Consider the following 13986-nt stretch of genomic DNA (forward strand, 5'->3'; position numbering starts at 1 on the left):
AGCACAATTTATGCGTAAATATAGAAATAGAAACAACAACAAAAATGGTCTTATTAGTGCAAATCTGAAGAGTAATATTTTCCATAGGGAAATTTTCATTGTTTAAAGAGGATTAAAGGAGATTTGTATACTATGAAATTGCTATTTTCAGAAAAAGAAAAATTACACAACAAAGGTCAAAAGGAATCCACAAATGTTTTTCAAAACCTTTTTGTCAAGAAGAGATATTTCCACAACTAAACTAGGTAAGAGAAAACCCAAAACATGCACTGAAAGTCAGCATATAATCACTTTGCAAAGGGAATAATGTCTCCAGTACACTTTATTGAATGGCGTCTAAATATAAAGTTCCTGGTTCCTGGTGTATGTTCTGGCAATCTCATGCATATCATACCTAATATAAAATATTATTTTAGCTCAGTTACGATGTGTTAAGCCTGTTAAGATTATTGTAGTACAGAAATATGTGTCTTGTGTTTTCCTTGTTCATGTGTTTACACTTATATCAAGTTCAAAATAAATAACTAAAATATCTAACGAAGGCCTTCTGCAGACGTCTGGTCTGAGTGTGAAGATGTGCATAGAAATACAAGAGGAGACAGATTTCTGAGAGTTTATATCTTTATAGAACAAAATATATATTTTTATATGTCACAATTGCATTTTTTTGGCCCACGGATGTCGAGCGTCTTGTCGTTCCACTCATGAACAGGAGTGTAGGAATCGCTGTGGAGAAACAAAACGATCCATTTACTCAAGCAACCGTTTAAATTTCTCTTTCTTTTTTCCAGTGAGTCGACTTGTGGCAACATGTCAGACCTGCAGAAAGCGGAGGTTGTCTTCGGTCTGTAAGAGCTGCTCCAGCTCCGCGTTCCTCTCCTGCAGCTCGCTGATCTCCTCTTCCAGCCGTTTGACCGGCTTCCTGGCTTGCGCCCAAAGTTCTGCTGGAAGTTCTCCTCCACGGAGGCCAGCGGTCCGCTCCGCGTCCTCAGCCACGCTCAGCTTCTCCTGAATCTCTTGCTGAAGCTTCAGTCGTCTGCGCTTCAGTTTAGTCTGCGGAGAGAACAGCAATTGTTTCAAAGACGATGCCTTTTTTCTAAAGTTATAGTTTGTCATTGTAATAGGATGTATGTGTTTTCCTGAAAACTGTTGCAAAACCCAAAGAGCTGTTTTCGCCCTCGGTTTAGCTAAATAAAACTCTTTTAGAGCCACAATTCTTGCATAAACATTTGTAATGTCTACTATAGAAATGCTGTGGTCATCTTTTAAAAATCCCACCATTTTTTTTCTTCTGTTTTTAGGTTTAAAAACATAAAACATTTTACAAAACGGAGGATTGATACATTTCTTTTTCTTTCTATGGAATGCTGATGTCTGTGGAAAATGATGTAAACAACAACAAAAAAACAAAAAAAAAAACAAAAAAAACCCCACTTAGATTTCAACGTAAAGAGAAAATAATAAATATTATGGATACTTATTCTGGTGTAGAAATTTACTAGAAGACCTCATGCAAAAGAACCATAAAAAAAAAAAATCCAGCTGAAATCTGGATATTTTTTTACTGCTTGGGCACAAATATTTTGAACTTATCAAGAGCCTCTGTTGTAGAACCAAAGAGCCATTTGCAAAAGACACCTGGGCAACAGAAATTGTGCCCAATTAGACTTGCTAAAAGTTTAATTGGTTCTTCAATATATCATGAAAAAAATGCATTGAAAGCCACAAAACTCACACATAACAAAAAAATATTGCTGAAATATTTAAACACTCAAAAGTTTTTTAAATTAAATTTGTCAGGCTTGCTTTATAAACTTAAGTTTAACCAAGAAAATATATTCATTTGATTACCTGTAACAATTTTTATTTTTTTTTGTAAGTTGAATCACCTGTTTGTTTGTTTTTTCAGTGCTGCTTGACGGTTAAATAGCTTAGAAAATCGTTTGCTTGGCTGACATGATGCTAAATGCATCAGGAGATGCTGGTTATCTCGGTATGATGCTTTTAGCTCAACTTTTCAGGTGGAAAAACAAGAAAAAGTTCAAACGTTGTTAAACTTCACAAAACATTTGCTAGAAAATTCCTTTTTGTTCAGACAAAAACAAAAATCCCTCTTCACCTTGTTCCTAGCAGCTTCCTTGCTGACGGAAACAACATGGTGGCCTCTGTGCTCCGTCCTCGCGCAGGTGGCGCAAATGCAGCTTCGGTCACTCCGGCAGAACTTGTCCAGCTTCCTCCCATGCAGCCGACACACAGAGTCCTCCAGGTTCTTCGCCACACTGACCAGCAGGTGGCGTCCGAGGTCCTCCCTCTGATAATGCGGCTCCAGATGGGCGGAGCAGTACGAGGCCAGGCACACCAGGCAGGACCGGACCGCGGCCCGCCGAGCCGGACAGACGTCACACGGGACCTCTCCCGCTTTGAGCGGTTCGGCTCCGTTTTCGGTTCGCTCGGTCTTTAGCTGCGGCCGTTTGGGGAAGACCGCCATGCAGAGGGGGCACTGGCAGATCTCGCCGGTCCTCCAGTACTCCCCTATGCACGCCAGGCAGAAGCGGTGTCCGCAGGGGAGGGACGCCGGGCTGGTGAACTCATCCAGGCAGATGCAGCAGTCAGCAGGCGTTGACATCGGATTCGGACTCGCCGTTTGATTCAGCATGCAGCCTGTACAAAACGGCTTCATATTTAACTGGATATTGGATATGTCAGCACGTGTCAGCAACAAGGCAACTCAGAGTGCTTTACATTATAAAAGCTCCATACAGTAAATAAACAATAACCATTACATTTTGTCCAAAACCATATACATAAAGTATCTTGGTCAATTTTGCATTTACTACTAATCAAAAGCAACTCTAAATAGGTGGGTTTCTAAAAGGAACTCAGTGTTTTGGCTCTTTTGTTGTTTTCCAGAAGTTTGTTCCAGATTTGTGATGCATAGAAGCTGAAGGCTGCAGAGGAGACCAGAACCAGAAGACCTGAGATTTCTGGAAGGCTAACACAACAGCAACAAATGTTGCTCGTCTTGGTTGTGACTCAGCAGTTATGTAGTCGTACCTTTTCGCAAGGTGTAATTGTTTTCCTGTTTGTCGGTTCCATGTAAATCCATCAGGCTGGGGAGTTAATTGTTCAGTTTTATTCATACGTCTACAGTGAATGAAAATGGACTCCCTGACCTGCATTGACACGAGACGAATGATTGATGATGCGGCGTCGAGAAGAGTTTGTTCAAAAGTCAAGATAGCGCTAAGGTGTCTGACAAATTTTAAACCTCAAATCTTTGGGGCCTCCCCCGAAAATTGGGGTCCTGGGATACTGCCCATGTAAGTCCTTTCTAAAGTCGGTAAAAGACGATACCGTTCACGGGTTGGATTTGTTTTCTGGTTTGCCAGTTGGGTGTAAATGGATCAAATCCACCTGCCTGTACAATCCTGCAATGCCAAGACGATTTGAAAAAACAAAAAGACAACAATCCAGAAACCTGATCCCCATCCGACTCTCTGTGTTTACCTTTCCGTTTGTTTCCCATCGACTCATGTCGTCAGGATCAAAGAAAACTTACGAGAACTGAAACATGCAGTCAAAGTTCATTTTCTGAGTTATCCTTCGAATGAGTTCTGAAAAAGCCTTCAGTAGCTAATGGGTGACCTTTGACAAAGTCGAGTCATGTGATCCGTTTTTACTGCAGTTTGTTGTTTGTGCCGCCGTTTTGGTTCACAGGTCATTCGGTTCAACCCAGCTGGTTCATAAAGGGACAGATGCTACCTCAACACGCTTTCAACGACAAACAGGTCCATAAATATTAAGGAATTTAATTTCGATAGAATTAAACAGAATAAAGCATTGAAAATATCCAGTCACATATATTCCAGTTTTGTTCTAATTGTACCCACTGTAGTCAAGTTGAGTCCTATTAATGCATCTTATGTATTTTGGGACAAATATCAATTCTCCCTGACTTAATCCCTGACTGTGATAGGTCAGAGCATCAATGACATTAAAAATGTGACTCATCATTCAGTAAATCAGAAGTGAAAAGTCTGTCATAAAAATAAAAAAAAAAATAAATCAAGATGAGCTGATGATTGCCTCGCTTGCTTATTTTCAGCCAAATCTTCTTTCTGGCCATAGATTTAGAAATCAGAAGTGAAAATGAAACATACCCACTGAGAAGTTACTAAAAACACAACAAATGTCATAACAGCATACATAATTACTTACCTCTGACAGAAATAATAATAAAAAATAATAATTTAAAAGTACATTCCCTTCTTTAAAAAAAAAACTCCTGCCAACTTGAAGCTTTGGCAGAGTTAAGTTTGCTTCTTATGTGCTGTTTTTTGTTGTTGTTCCTGTATAGATATAGACGCACCTTTATAGGGGGAAAGAGAGGGCGGGGCTTTAGAACTGTAATTTCCTGGATGCTCTTGAACTCATATTCCCGTCCGTACAGCTGCTCTTCACGAGCGCATAAAGAGAGGTCCTCTTGATTTAGACAACCTCCGAAATATGAGGAACAGATAGGATCCTTCCGGGCCAGCAGCGGGGGGACTATACCCGTCACTCCTGCCTGAGGGGTTACGGTGGGGAAAAAAAAAATAAAAATCTATGTTGCCATTGGTTCCTGTGAGTGAGAGGGGCTTCACGTGCCGCCGGCTGGCGATAAACAGATGTGGGCGCCGCGTAACGGTGACGTCACAATCATCAGGGAATTGCAACATTTGGCGGAAACGTCTCACTGTCATCACACAGAGCCTGAGAAGCGAAGTTACATCGAAAACGCTCGAGGTTTTATGGCAAGACAATTTATTATTTAATACGTACTCGCCAATGGGAAAGAAACGAACTCTGTGGTGGTGAGAGTCCTTACTCTGAGTCGAAAACCTCTCCCTTTCTCTCCCCCCCACGTCTGTCCCCGGGACCCTTTACTGTTCCTTTGCCAATTTTGAAGATTATTCCTGAAATAGCAACAATTCCTTCAAGATTGGCATGCCTAAATATGACTGCAGTAAATTTGGGACCACTAGATACTACTACACCTAAGCAGTTTCCCCCCATATCCCCCCCAAGGAATCTAAAATCTGATCAATTTTTTTATTATTATTATTTATTTCCTTTATTTAACCAGGTAAACCCCGTTGAGATCTAGATCTCATTTTCAAGAGGGACCTGGGCAAAAAAATTTGCAATACATAGCAACCTGGTTATCAATCAAAAGTAGAAGCAAAAATCTGAAAATACAATATTCATACATGTATGAAAACATTGTTTTCACTACTATAATAGGATTTTTTATTTATTTATTTTTCTCCTTAGCATCAGGAACACATTATGAGGATATTCTTCATACTTTACAAGTGCCAAAAATCTTTTTGACTTTTTCCGTTTACTAAAAGTGGAGTTAAAATTGGTTATTTTGTTAGCCAATGCTGTAGCTAGCAAGGATCATTTATAGTACATGTTGTGGTAAGAAAGGATGAATGATTTGGCTGGTAAATACAAGGACGGATAAAACAACAGGCCGCAATCCATGCTTCAGTGGATCCATCTTGTCGTATTTGGTGGTTTTTGAGGAGGAGGACCCAAAAGCAGGAGAGGTCGGCGCATGGTGGAGCTAGAATTTAATGATGAGTTGATAAACTTACAGCACCACACAGGACTCAGGCTGACAGCAACAGTCTAACAGTAGACTGCAGCAGTGATTAAGTGAAAGAAGCCAAAGAGCCTTAATACTGTGGAGATGTGATTGTGGCGCGAAAACCAGGTGAGTACGATGAACAAAGTGCAGAACAGGCGGGGGAATAATCTGAGAGAAAGTAGTGAGAATAGAGGGAAGAAGTACTAAAGAAATGTGCTTAAACACAAAGGGGGAAAAAATGGAACATTAATGTCTACGGAGAAATACACAAAGTCAAGGTGAATGTGGGAAAACTAAAACGGAACAGGAAACGCAGGCCCTGGACACATGTAGTCAGGTCTTTATCAAAACAAATATCTCCACCACATTGTTAAAAATACAACAACAACAACAAAAAGACAACATAGGATACACGGGATTGGTTTGAGGAAAGTTTTCACCCACATAAACCCACACATATCAATCACTGAAAGCTGTTTAAAATACGCCGAACCCATAGGGGGCAGTGTAGAGCGAAGCTAAAACCTATCCCAGCCGGTCAGACTGCTTCAATGGGCTCTTTGCACCTCAGCTTCCGCGTTCGGGGAAAAGCGGCTCAATCTTTTCCGATCTATTGCAAAAGGCTCTTTCCACTGGGTGTTTGCAGGGCTTGTCCAAGGTAACAATTAATGATGAACATCGATATGAAGCCCCAACAAGTAGCTGGAGAAAGGTTTTAAGATGTTCGCCTCGTTATACACAGATACGAAGGTGAGTTTTACTTTCTTTAAACTTTGTGGCTAACATTAGCTTTAGCTTATGCTAGACATTTGTCTTGTAAAAATGTGCTATATAAGTATCTAAACATTTTTCATCCATTCTAATGGACAATGTTTTTACCTTGTTTTCAAGTATATTACGTGGTTTATTGTCGTTAGTGTCAGAGACCAAGTAACGGGGATTTTACGGTTCAGGCTTTTTGCTTCTGAAGCACAACAAGCCCATAGCTTAACAGTAGAGCAGCTCTGGTGTCAGAGTTCTAGTTCAGCTGACGGTTCAGGTTCAGAGTTGTTGCTTTTAGAAAAATATGGCCGTGTTCCTTAAGGTCTCCGTGTTACTTCGCTTTATTAGTTTTGCATGTTTCTTGTGAAGCAGGACGGTGTTTACAGCGGTTTGTACAGGCGGATCAGTTGCTCGGCTGTCTGGCTCTGCTCTGCTCTCTCGTTCCCATAAACTCTCTTTCATCCTGAATACAGAAGTGATTCCATGGAAATAACACAGGAGGCTCCTTTACCTTCTTCTTTAGGCTGAAGAAGTTGATCCGGAGTGAAGTGAAGGCTGTAAACTTTGCTGTGCGGCGTTAGCTTTAACTGGTAGCGACGAATATTTACAAGCCACCGTCTTCTTAATTCAGGATCGTTTGGAAATCCATGAAAACTTAAAAGCCCTTTATATTAGGAAGACAGCAATGTTCATAGTATTGTTTATTTGCGTCTGAAATAAGACTTTGTCTTTTCTAGCTGTCATGGTAACTCAAAGCGGAAAAAAGAGAGCCGCATTTGCGCATGCGGTTGTGACGTCAGCGTAGCAGGTGCAAAGAGCCCATACCGCTTCCTGTTAGGAATTAAACATGGCGCCAGTTTGTGAGGACAGGTGTGGACAGATAGAGAAGTTGAGCTACTTTTACATCTAGTATTTTAATACCAAATTGATCAAATACAAGACGAAGTCGTTAAGGAGTCCTGTCAAAGTAAGTATGTGTATGTATTGGCGCATAATTTGTCGCAGACTGTGACGCGTGGAACACCAATTCTTCGTTTTTCCATCTCGACACTGAAAACACAAAAATTTCGTTTTCTCAAATCTCCACTTTGATGCGAGTTTTCTTAAATAATTTTCTTACAAAAGGGAGTTTTTATGAATAAAAAGGGACAAAACACAAATATTGTAAACGTTTTCCCAGAGTAGTAAAAAAATAAAATGAGTTAAAACCACAAAATGCAAAAACCCAAAGGTTGTGACTCATAGCCTACCTTTGGCAGAAAATTATTTTACTTTTAACCACAAAGTTGTTCCTTTGCTGGGACTGAAATGGGCATCTCTCAAACGATTCAACAATCTAAGTATTTTCACAGATATTATATTAAAAATGTGGCAGAAAAATATAATTAAAGTCTTTTTTTTTAGCATTCAATAACAGAATTGAAACCTTTGCAGCAGTTGTCTTCTTTTTTTTTTTTTTTACAAAATTAGAGTTTGGATTGTTTTGTAAAGCTGTTTTTCCCATCAATATATCCTGTCTCTGGTATGTGTAATTTCTACCTCAATTCCTTTGATGTTACAATATTTCATCAAATTTTTAATAAAACAAATATTTACTGTTTACTATGAAGAATTAGAGCAAATTATGGTTACAAACATTTCCAGTCTCTCTAAACTGACTTTTCCTTTGCTTGTAAATTGTAAGCAAATGTGATAAAAGGTGTTTGCTCAGTACAACACAGTTCAAGACCTTCGACCTCATCTGGAAATCACATTTGGACCTTTGACCTTAAAGTTTGAGAATCATTGAAGTCCACACCAACATAACTGACGCAAGTGGCAGTAGACCAGCTTTCAAGGCTATATAGAAGCTTCCTATTAGCAAAAAAGAAGCACTTTGGTCTCGGTGTGTTTCTTATCAAGAGTGTTAAAACCACAATTGACATGTTTCACTAGTATATAATGTTTTAAATCAGAGCTGTACAGAAATGATCATTTCAATACCAGTCAATCGTAAACGACTACTTGGAATCAATATTTAGTAGCATGTCATTTGGCCAGATAAATGGTCTCTACTGCCCCCCTACTCCAAACCAGTTGTATGTCCTTACACCGACTGGTGAGCAATGATACCCAAAGAAAAGTGTCGTGAAACTGATGACTAATGCAATGAAATCAGAATGTTTTCCAAAAATTGTAAAGCCCTACTTTAGATAAACATGTCTTACAAGGAATAAATCATAATTTCATTAGAGTTCACCGAAAATTGTATGAGGACCCATGCAGAATAAAAAAAATAAAACAATTATTTACCATTTTCTTCCCAGCAGGGGGTAAGTTTGATGCTATGTCCAAGCATCAAATGGGAAAAAAGGCTGTTAGTTTATTTACAAACAATTTGTGCATAAAATGTTTTCCAAGTTTACACAAAGTCAGAAAAAGATGATTGGTGCAGATTTACATTTTAGGACATTTGTCAACATGTATGAACTCTACTATTACTTGTCCGATGGAGCCGCAGGAAAGTCAATTCAACAGCTGAAGTGACATAAATGTAGGACAAAAAGGAAAATGGACCAGAAGGTGAATTGAACAGCGGGAATGATGGAGATATTTTGGTTTCAGCGATCTAGTTTCCCCATGCGATAGCCTTTTTAACTGGATTGTGAAAGACTGAATGAGGACAAGTAGGGATTAGTAACTAACGCCTCAGATTTCTTTAATTTGCTGTGCAGGTAGAAATAAGGGAAAACCTTCCCTGTGAAGTGTTCTCCTACGTAAGAGTGAATGTGGAACCTCTCATCAAGGTCGTAGAAGGACACCCGGCCTTCCTCGTAGTCCAGATAAATCCCCATGTTCCTCGGCCTGGTACAGAGATGAAGAACTCTCTGTGGTGAGCAGTGAACATAGTAATGAAAGCCAGACTTTCCCATGGAAAAGAACCCATTTTCTTTTTTCACGATTACATCATCTGATCTGTCCACCATTTCCAGGGCAACGCCGACATGCCAGTCGTTTCTCAGGCCCACCTGAACCTCCCAGTAGTGCCGACCGGAGGTGAAGCCGATCTTCCCAAAAACCATGGGTAAGTCAAACCTTTCCAACTCATAAGATGGTGACCTGGCTTCTTTGGAGAACTTCATACGTTGCCCGTACTCTAATACTCTAAGACCGGGGCCGGCAGTGGAGTCATCAAAAGTGACAGATTCTTAAAAAAAAAAGAAGAAAAAAAAAGAGAGTCAAAGTTCAGGAAGGGTTAGTATCTTTCGAAGATGGGATGAAGTAAATAAAACCAGCAGAATTCAGACACTGACCTTTGTATTGTCTGATTCTGGTCAGTTCTATAAAAGGAAAATAACAAGAACATTGTTATTGTCAGGGTCAGTCATAACCAAGAGAAATGTATGAATCTATGAATAATTACCGATGGTTGTCAGCGTTTTCAGTTCGGTTTGAAAACTGCTCATAAGGTGATCCATGGCTCTCCTCACTGTTTGGACGCAGACGTCTGGGTAAACCTTGGTCTTGGACCAGTCCTTCATCTCAGACATGGTGTTCAGAGTCTGCAAAGTCTGAACAGATGAATAGGCGGATAATACCTTTTGGCATTTCTGCACAATTTCCAGACTTAAGTGAAACTGATGAGTTTTTATAAAATCTAATATCAGAGCAGGTAGATAACATTTTTGTCTGTCTTTGGTTTTTAGCTTGTCATCAGACTTAGCAACTGCTCTGCCCTTCTCTATAGTAATTAATCCTCTGTCAGCTGTGAGTGAGACACACAGGGGAGACAAAATTATTACATTTACCAGCTAACATGTACAATTCTCATCAGTCAGTGAGAGGAGTATAATGTGTTTTTTTTTTTTTTTTTTTTTTTTCAGAACAGAGTTTGAATTAACCACTATTTTTACATTTTTAACAAATAGCGGTGTCCGCTCATCCTTTAAAAGTCTTAAATTTATGTTTCTAAAATCAAGGCATTAAAATGTCTTTAAAAAAAAGTAAGTTGGCCTTAAGTTTCATCAAAGGTCTTGGATTTTATCATAAAGTTTAATTTAATCTACTATACTCCCATATGAAGTTTTTTTTAAAAAAAAATTTCTCATGGTACTTTTCTGTCAAGCAAAAGTTTGAGCGAAGATCAAACTTCTTAACTTGAAAACTTTTCAACTTTCTTGTGTCGTGTCACAAAGCCTGCATGTGTAAATATTGACACACGACTGGTTCAGTCCATATCCGTGAAGCTTCTCTAAAGAACGTGACCAGTTTCCTGTTTGAACGTGACGTTAAGCTCAGTTGGCTGACTAACCCGTAGAAGTCGAAAGTGGTCTTCACTTTGTAACAGTTCTTCTAGTTGCAAGTGTTGCCTTTGCAGAGCGGCCACCTCTTCTTCTAGCTCCTCAATCATCAACTTTACTTTTTCCTTGGATTTTCTCAATTTTTTCTCAATGTTTGACTGCAGTTTGCTTCGAATCTCTTGCACTCTGCCCACCAGGTTACTGAATAGCTTCTCACCGTCCTCGGTTTGTTTGTCAGCGTTCACCTATTCGAAATGCACAAAAATATTGTTGAATGTAGCGTCACTTTAAGCCATCCTGTAAATATAAATATAATTAAGATACTCACTTTTCTCATTTCTGATGACAAGGTAAATTCTTCTCGCTTTTTCACTCTTTCATCGATCATGAGTTTGATTTTTGCTCGTTTGGATTCAAGGTTTTCCTAAAAGAAAGTTAATGGCTGTCAGTAACACCTAATCCTGAGCACTGAGAACATTTTTACTCCCTTACAGAGTTTTTGTCTTTTAGCTGTTTTGCCACCTTTTCTAATTATGAGAATAAAGTCATAAAATTACAAGAAGTCCTAATAGTCCCAGAATAAACTCGTATGAGAAGAGTTGAAATAATATGAAAATAGTCATAACACTAAGGCTTTATTGTTGCATTATTTTGACTTTATTATCGAAATGTGTCTTCATTTTCAATATATTGACGTTTTTCATGTAAAACTATGACTTTTATGTTTTATGTTATTTTGACTTTATTATCATATTTAGAATTTCGTCTCGTACAATGTTATTCTTGGATGTGACTTTTTTTCTCATATTGTGACTTCCTTCTCATTTTTGATTTTTTTCTTGTATAACTTTATTTTCATTATTTTGACATTATTCTCATATTTAGTCACTTTTCCCATATTATTTCAATTTTATTCTTGTATTATTTCATCTTTATTCGTGTAATATGTCAACTTTTTCTGTTTTTCCTGTATCACTGTTTTTGTAATATTCCTACATTAATCTTGTATTAGTCTGACATTTTTCCTGTATTATTACAACTGTATTGTCAAAATTATTCAACTTTACTGATTTTATTCTCGCATCATTTCTCATGTTTTAAAAAGTGTTTTTCTTAGTATGGCCCTAATACTTCATCTATTAAATATTCAGTGGTTAATGTTATTTCAAGATTTTTTGAAGTACTCAATTTATCTTTGATGTTAAAATTATCTGAAGTATCTTGGAGTGACGACAAAAATCTGTAAAGCACTGCAAGTACAAACGATTGTGAGGTCTCACTTTCTGCAGAGCCCCCTCCTCTTCAACAGGAACCGTCTCATGGTCTCTGTGTTCTGCTTCGCAGCACAGCAGACAGACGCACGCTTGTTCCTGTCTGCAGAAAACCTCCAGGATCCTGGCGTGCTTCTCACAAACCCTCTCCTCCAGGTTCTCCAGCGGCTCCACCAGCTTGTGTCTCATCAGGGCGGGGACCCTCCGGTGAGGCTCCAGGTGTCCGTCACAGTACGACGCCAGACACACCAGGCACGACTTGGACGCCTTGAACCTCAAATCCGCGCACACGTCACACTTCACCTGCCACGGTGCGTTTTCGCTTTCGAGTGCCTCGGTTTTCCGTTTCTTTAATTGGACCGACATTTCCTCCATGACTTCGTTTGTGGAGAACTCTGGCTTCACGGGGAATCTTTTGTTACACTTTGGACACTGGTAGCAGTCACCGTCGCTCCATCGCCGGCTGAGGCAGGTCCTGCAGAAGTTATGACCGCAGGGTGTGGTGACAGGTTCGGTGAAGAGGTCCAGACAGAGCGAACAGCGGAAATGTTCCTCTGGCAGTGACGTGAGGATGCGGCATGCTGACATATCTGTAGAAGGAGATAAAAAAAAAAAAGATGTGGAATACCTCAAACAAATGACATTTCCTGTACTACCAGGTCTTCCTAGGTTGATAGGCTTGATAGTCTGGTATGCTCTGTTCGATAGGATACCAAAATTACAACATGTGTTGCATTTTCAGCTGGTATGGTTCGCTTTCGGTCTTCTCTATGTTAAACTAACCAAACCCTTTGGTATACCTGTTCAGCTCCTCTCCTGTGGTGGCGCTGCACCAAGAACCACTGAAGGAATCAACATGAAAACCTCTGATAAAGACACTGAGCGAAACTTCCTTCCTTAAGTAAACAACAATGGAGTGGCATCAGATTTTAGCGGTTATAGGATTTCTGTTTTGTCTTTGGTAAAAGCCACGAGCCATTTCTCCTGCTATGACTAGACTTGTGCATTTGTTTTGGTTTTATTTACCCAGAATTACCTGCACTATAGTCCACTTCCTGCTTTTGGAGCGGTCTCCGGTCCGCTTGGCATTGCCATATGCATTTGAACCACACCACAGTTCACTTCAACTGAACCAACACCTAGATCTGTAGGCGCCCCAGAGTTTGGTTCTTTGGTCCATATCGGAGTCTGATTATGCAGCTACACCTCCCTAAACAAACCAGACTTTTGACGAACGAATTGAAGTTCAATTAAAGCAGACTAAACAGGGCTATCCTAAAAGGGGATGTGGAATAATGGTAATGTGTTGAAGTTGCACTCTCTAGAAAATTTGACATAAATTAATAGAAAAAAAAGCCTTGATCAGTAATTTCTCAAAAAAATAAAGCATAGTCGCTACTACCAGAGTTGTAACTGAAACCAGCGGCATGTTTTAGGACATTTTATTGGGTTTATAGCCGAGTATGGGTTTTATGTAGAAGAATAGATCCAAGAGAGAGATAGATGGTTGTTTGCAGTCACTTTACCAAACGGCAAACTGCAGCGCCATGCCAGACACGCCCAGTGAGTCATCTTCACATGAATGTGTTGGCACATTAAGATAATTATCGGTATCTGAAATAATGCCATTGCAGATGAAATGACTGATTTAGAACAACAACTCACCTCAGCTATGTAGTTCATCTGTAAATGGTAAATCCAGGGGTGTAGGTAGACTCTTCCAATGCAAGATGAAAGCTACAAATAAGGAGCTACAGACACTTTAGAGCTCATCACTGCCAAGGAAGCAGATCTACCAAAAAAGTGAGTCTCAGAGCCAACTTTTGGTGCACAGTGGGTGTGGTCTGTTCACTGAAACGAAACTTTAGACTATTGATTTCCCAGTTAAAAAATAAAAAAGCTATCTGGGCATTTTTGGCATATATTTTGTTTTTAGGTGTTTTCTTTTGTAATTTTGGCAAGCAAATCCAAGTAAATTCCACATTTCATTCTAAACATGCAAGAAATAAACAACATCCACAAGGAAAATAGTCAAATT

General features: G+C 39.4%; 2 protein-coding genes across 6 annotated transcripts; both read right to left on the reverse strand.

Moving 5' to 3' along the window:
- Positions 1 to 611: 611 nt before the first annotated feature.
- LOC102220710 (tripartite motif-containing protein 47-like) lies at positions 612 to 4627 on the reverse strand. 4 transcript variants are annotated; one of them, XM_023345743.1, is made up of 4 exons: positions 4370 to 4627; positions 2120 to 2661; positions 820 to 1053; positions 612 to 726 (listed from the first exon to the last, which is right to left on the reverse strand). In XM_023345743.1, exons 2-4 carry the CDS (start codon positions 2654 to 2656, stop codon positions 703 to 705), a joined length of 795 nt encoding a protein of 264 aa, XP_023201511.1. In that variant the 5' UTR covers positions 2657 to 2661; positions 4370 to 4627; the 3' UTR covers positions 612 to 702. The 4 variants fall into 4 exon arrangements, with proteins under 4 accessions (XP_023201511.1, XP_005810215.2, XP_023201510.1 ...); XM_005810158.2 differs by lacking the exon at positions 4370 to 4627 and adding an exon at positions 4219 to 4334; XM_023345742.1 differs by lacking the exon at positions 4370 to 4627 and adding an exon at positions 3508 to 4202.
- Positions 4628 to 7568: 2941 nt separating this feature from the next.
- On the reverse strand, positions 7569 to 13762 carry LOC102220972 (E3 ubiquitin-protein ligase TRIM17-like). Of its 2 annotated transcripts, XM_023345736.1 has the most exons (7): positions 13614 to 13762; positions 11958 to 12538; positions 11006 to 11101; positions 10689 to 10922; positions 9801 to 9948; positions 9691 to 9717; positions 7569 to 9584 (listed from the first exon to the last, which is right to left on the reverse strand). In XM_023345736.1, the coding sequence occupies exons 2-7, from the start codon at positions 12534 to 12536 to the stop codon at positions 9031 to 9033; spliced, it is 1638 nt and encodes a 545-aa protein (XP_023201504.1). In that variant the 5' UTR covers positions 12537 to 12538; positions 13614 to 13762; the 3' UTR covers positions 7569 to 9030. The 2 variants fall into 2 exon arrangements, with proteins under 2 accessions (XP_023201504.1, XP_023201505.1); XM_023345737.1 differs by lacking the exon at positions 13614 to 13762 and having other exon boundaries at positions 11958 to 12915.
- Positions 13763 to 13986: the final 224 nt, after the last annotated feature.

Source organism: Xiphophorus maculatus, chromosome 14 (assembly GCF_002775205.1).
Source record: "Xiphophorus maculatus strain JP 163 A chromosome 14, X_maculatus-5.0-male, whole genome shotgun sequence".
NCBI lineage: Eukaryota > Metazoa > Chordata > Actinopteri > Cyprinodontiformes > Poeciliidae > Xiphophorus > Xiphophorus maculatus.

Bases quoted from the DNA above. Each gene is read 5' to 3' on its own strand.
- LOC102220710 (XM_023345741.1), bottom strand. From the start codon at position 3,106: ATGGATTTACATGGAACCGACAAACAGGAAAACAATTACACCTTGCGA. The intron at 1,054-2,119 runs GTGAAGAGGGAT...TTCTCTCCGCAG, and splicing joins AGGAAGCTGCTAGGAACAAG to ACTAAACTGAAGCGCAGACG. The intron at 727-819 runs GTCTGACATGTT...GTTTCTCCACAG, and splicing joins ACAACCTCCGCTTTCTGCAG to CGATTCCTACACTCCTGTTC.
- LOC102220972 (XM_023345736.1), bottom strand. From the start codon at position 12,536: ATGTCAGCATGCCGCATCCTCACGTCACTGCCAGAGGAACATTTCCGC. The intron at 11,102-11,957 runs GTGAGACCTCAC...ACTTTCTTTTAG, and splicing joins AGGAGGGGGCTCTGCAGAAA to GAAAACCTTGAATCCAAACG. The intron at 10,923-11,005 runs GTGAGTATCTTA...CATTTCGAATAG, and splicing joins TGTCATCAGAAATGAGAAAA to GTGAACGCTGACAAACAAAC.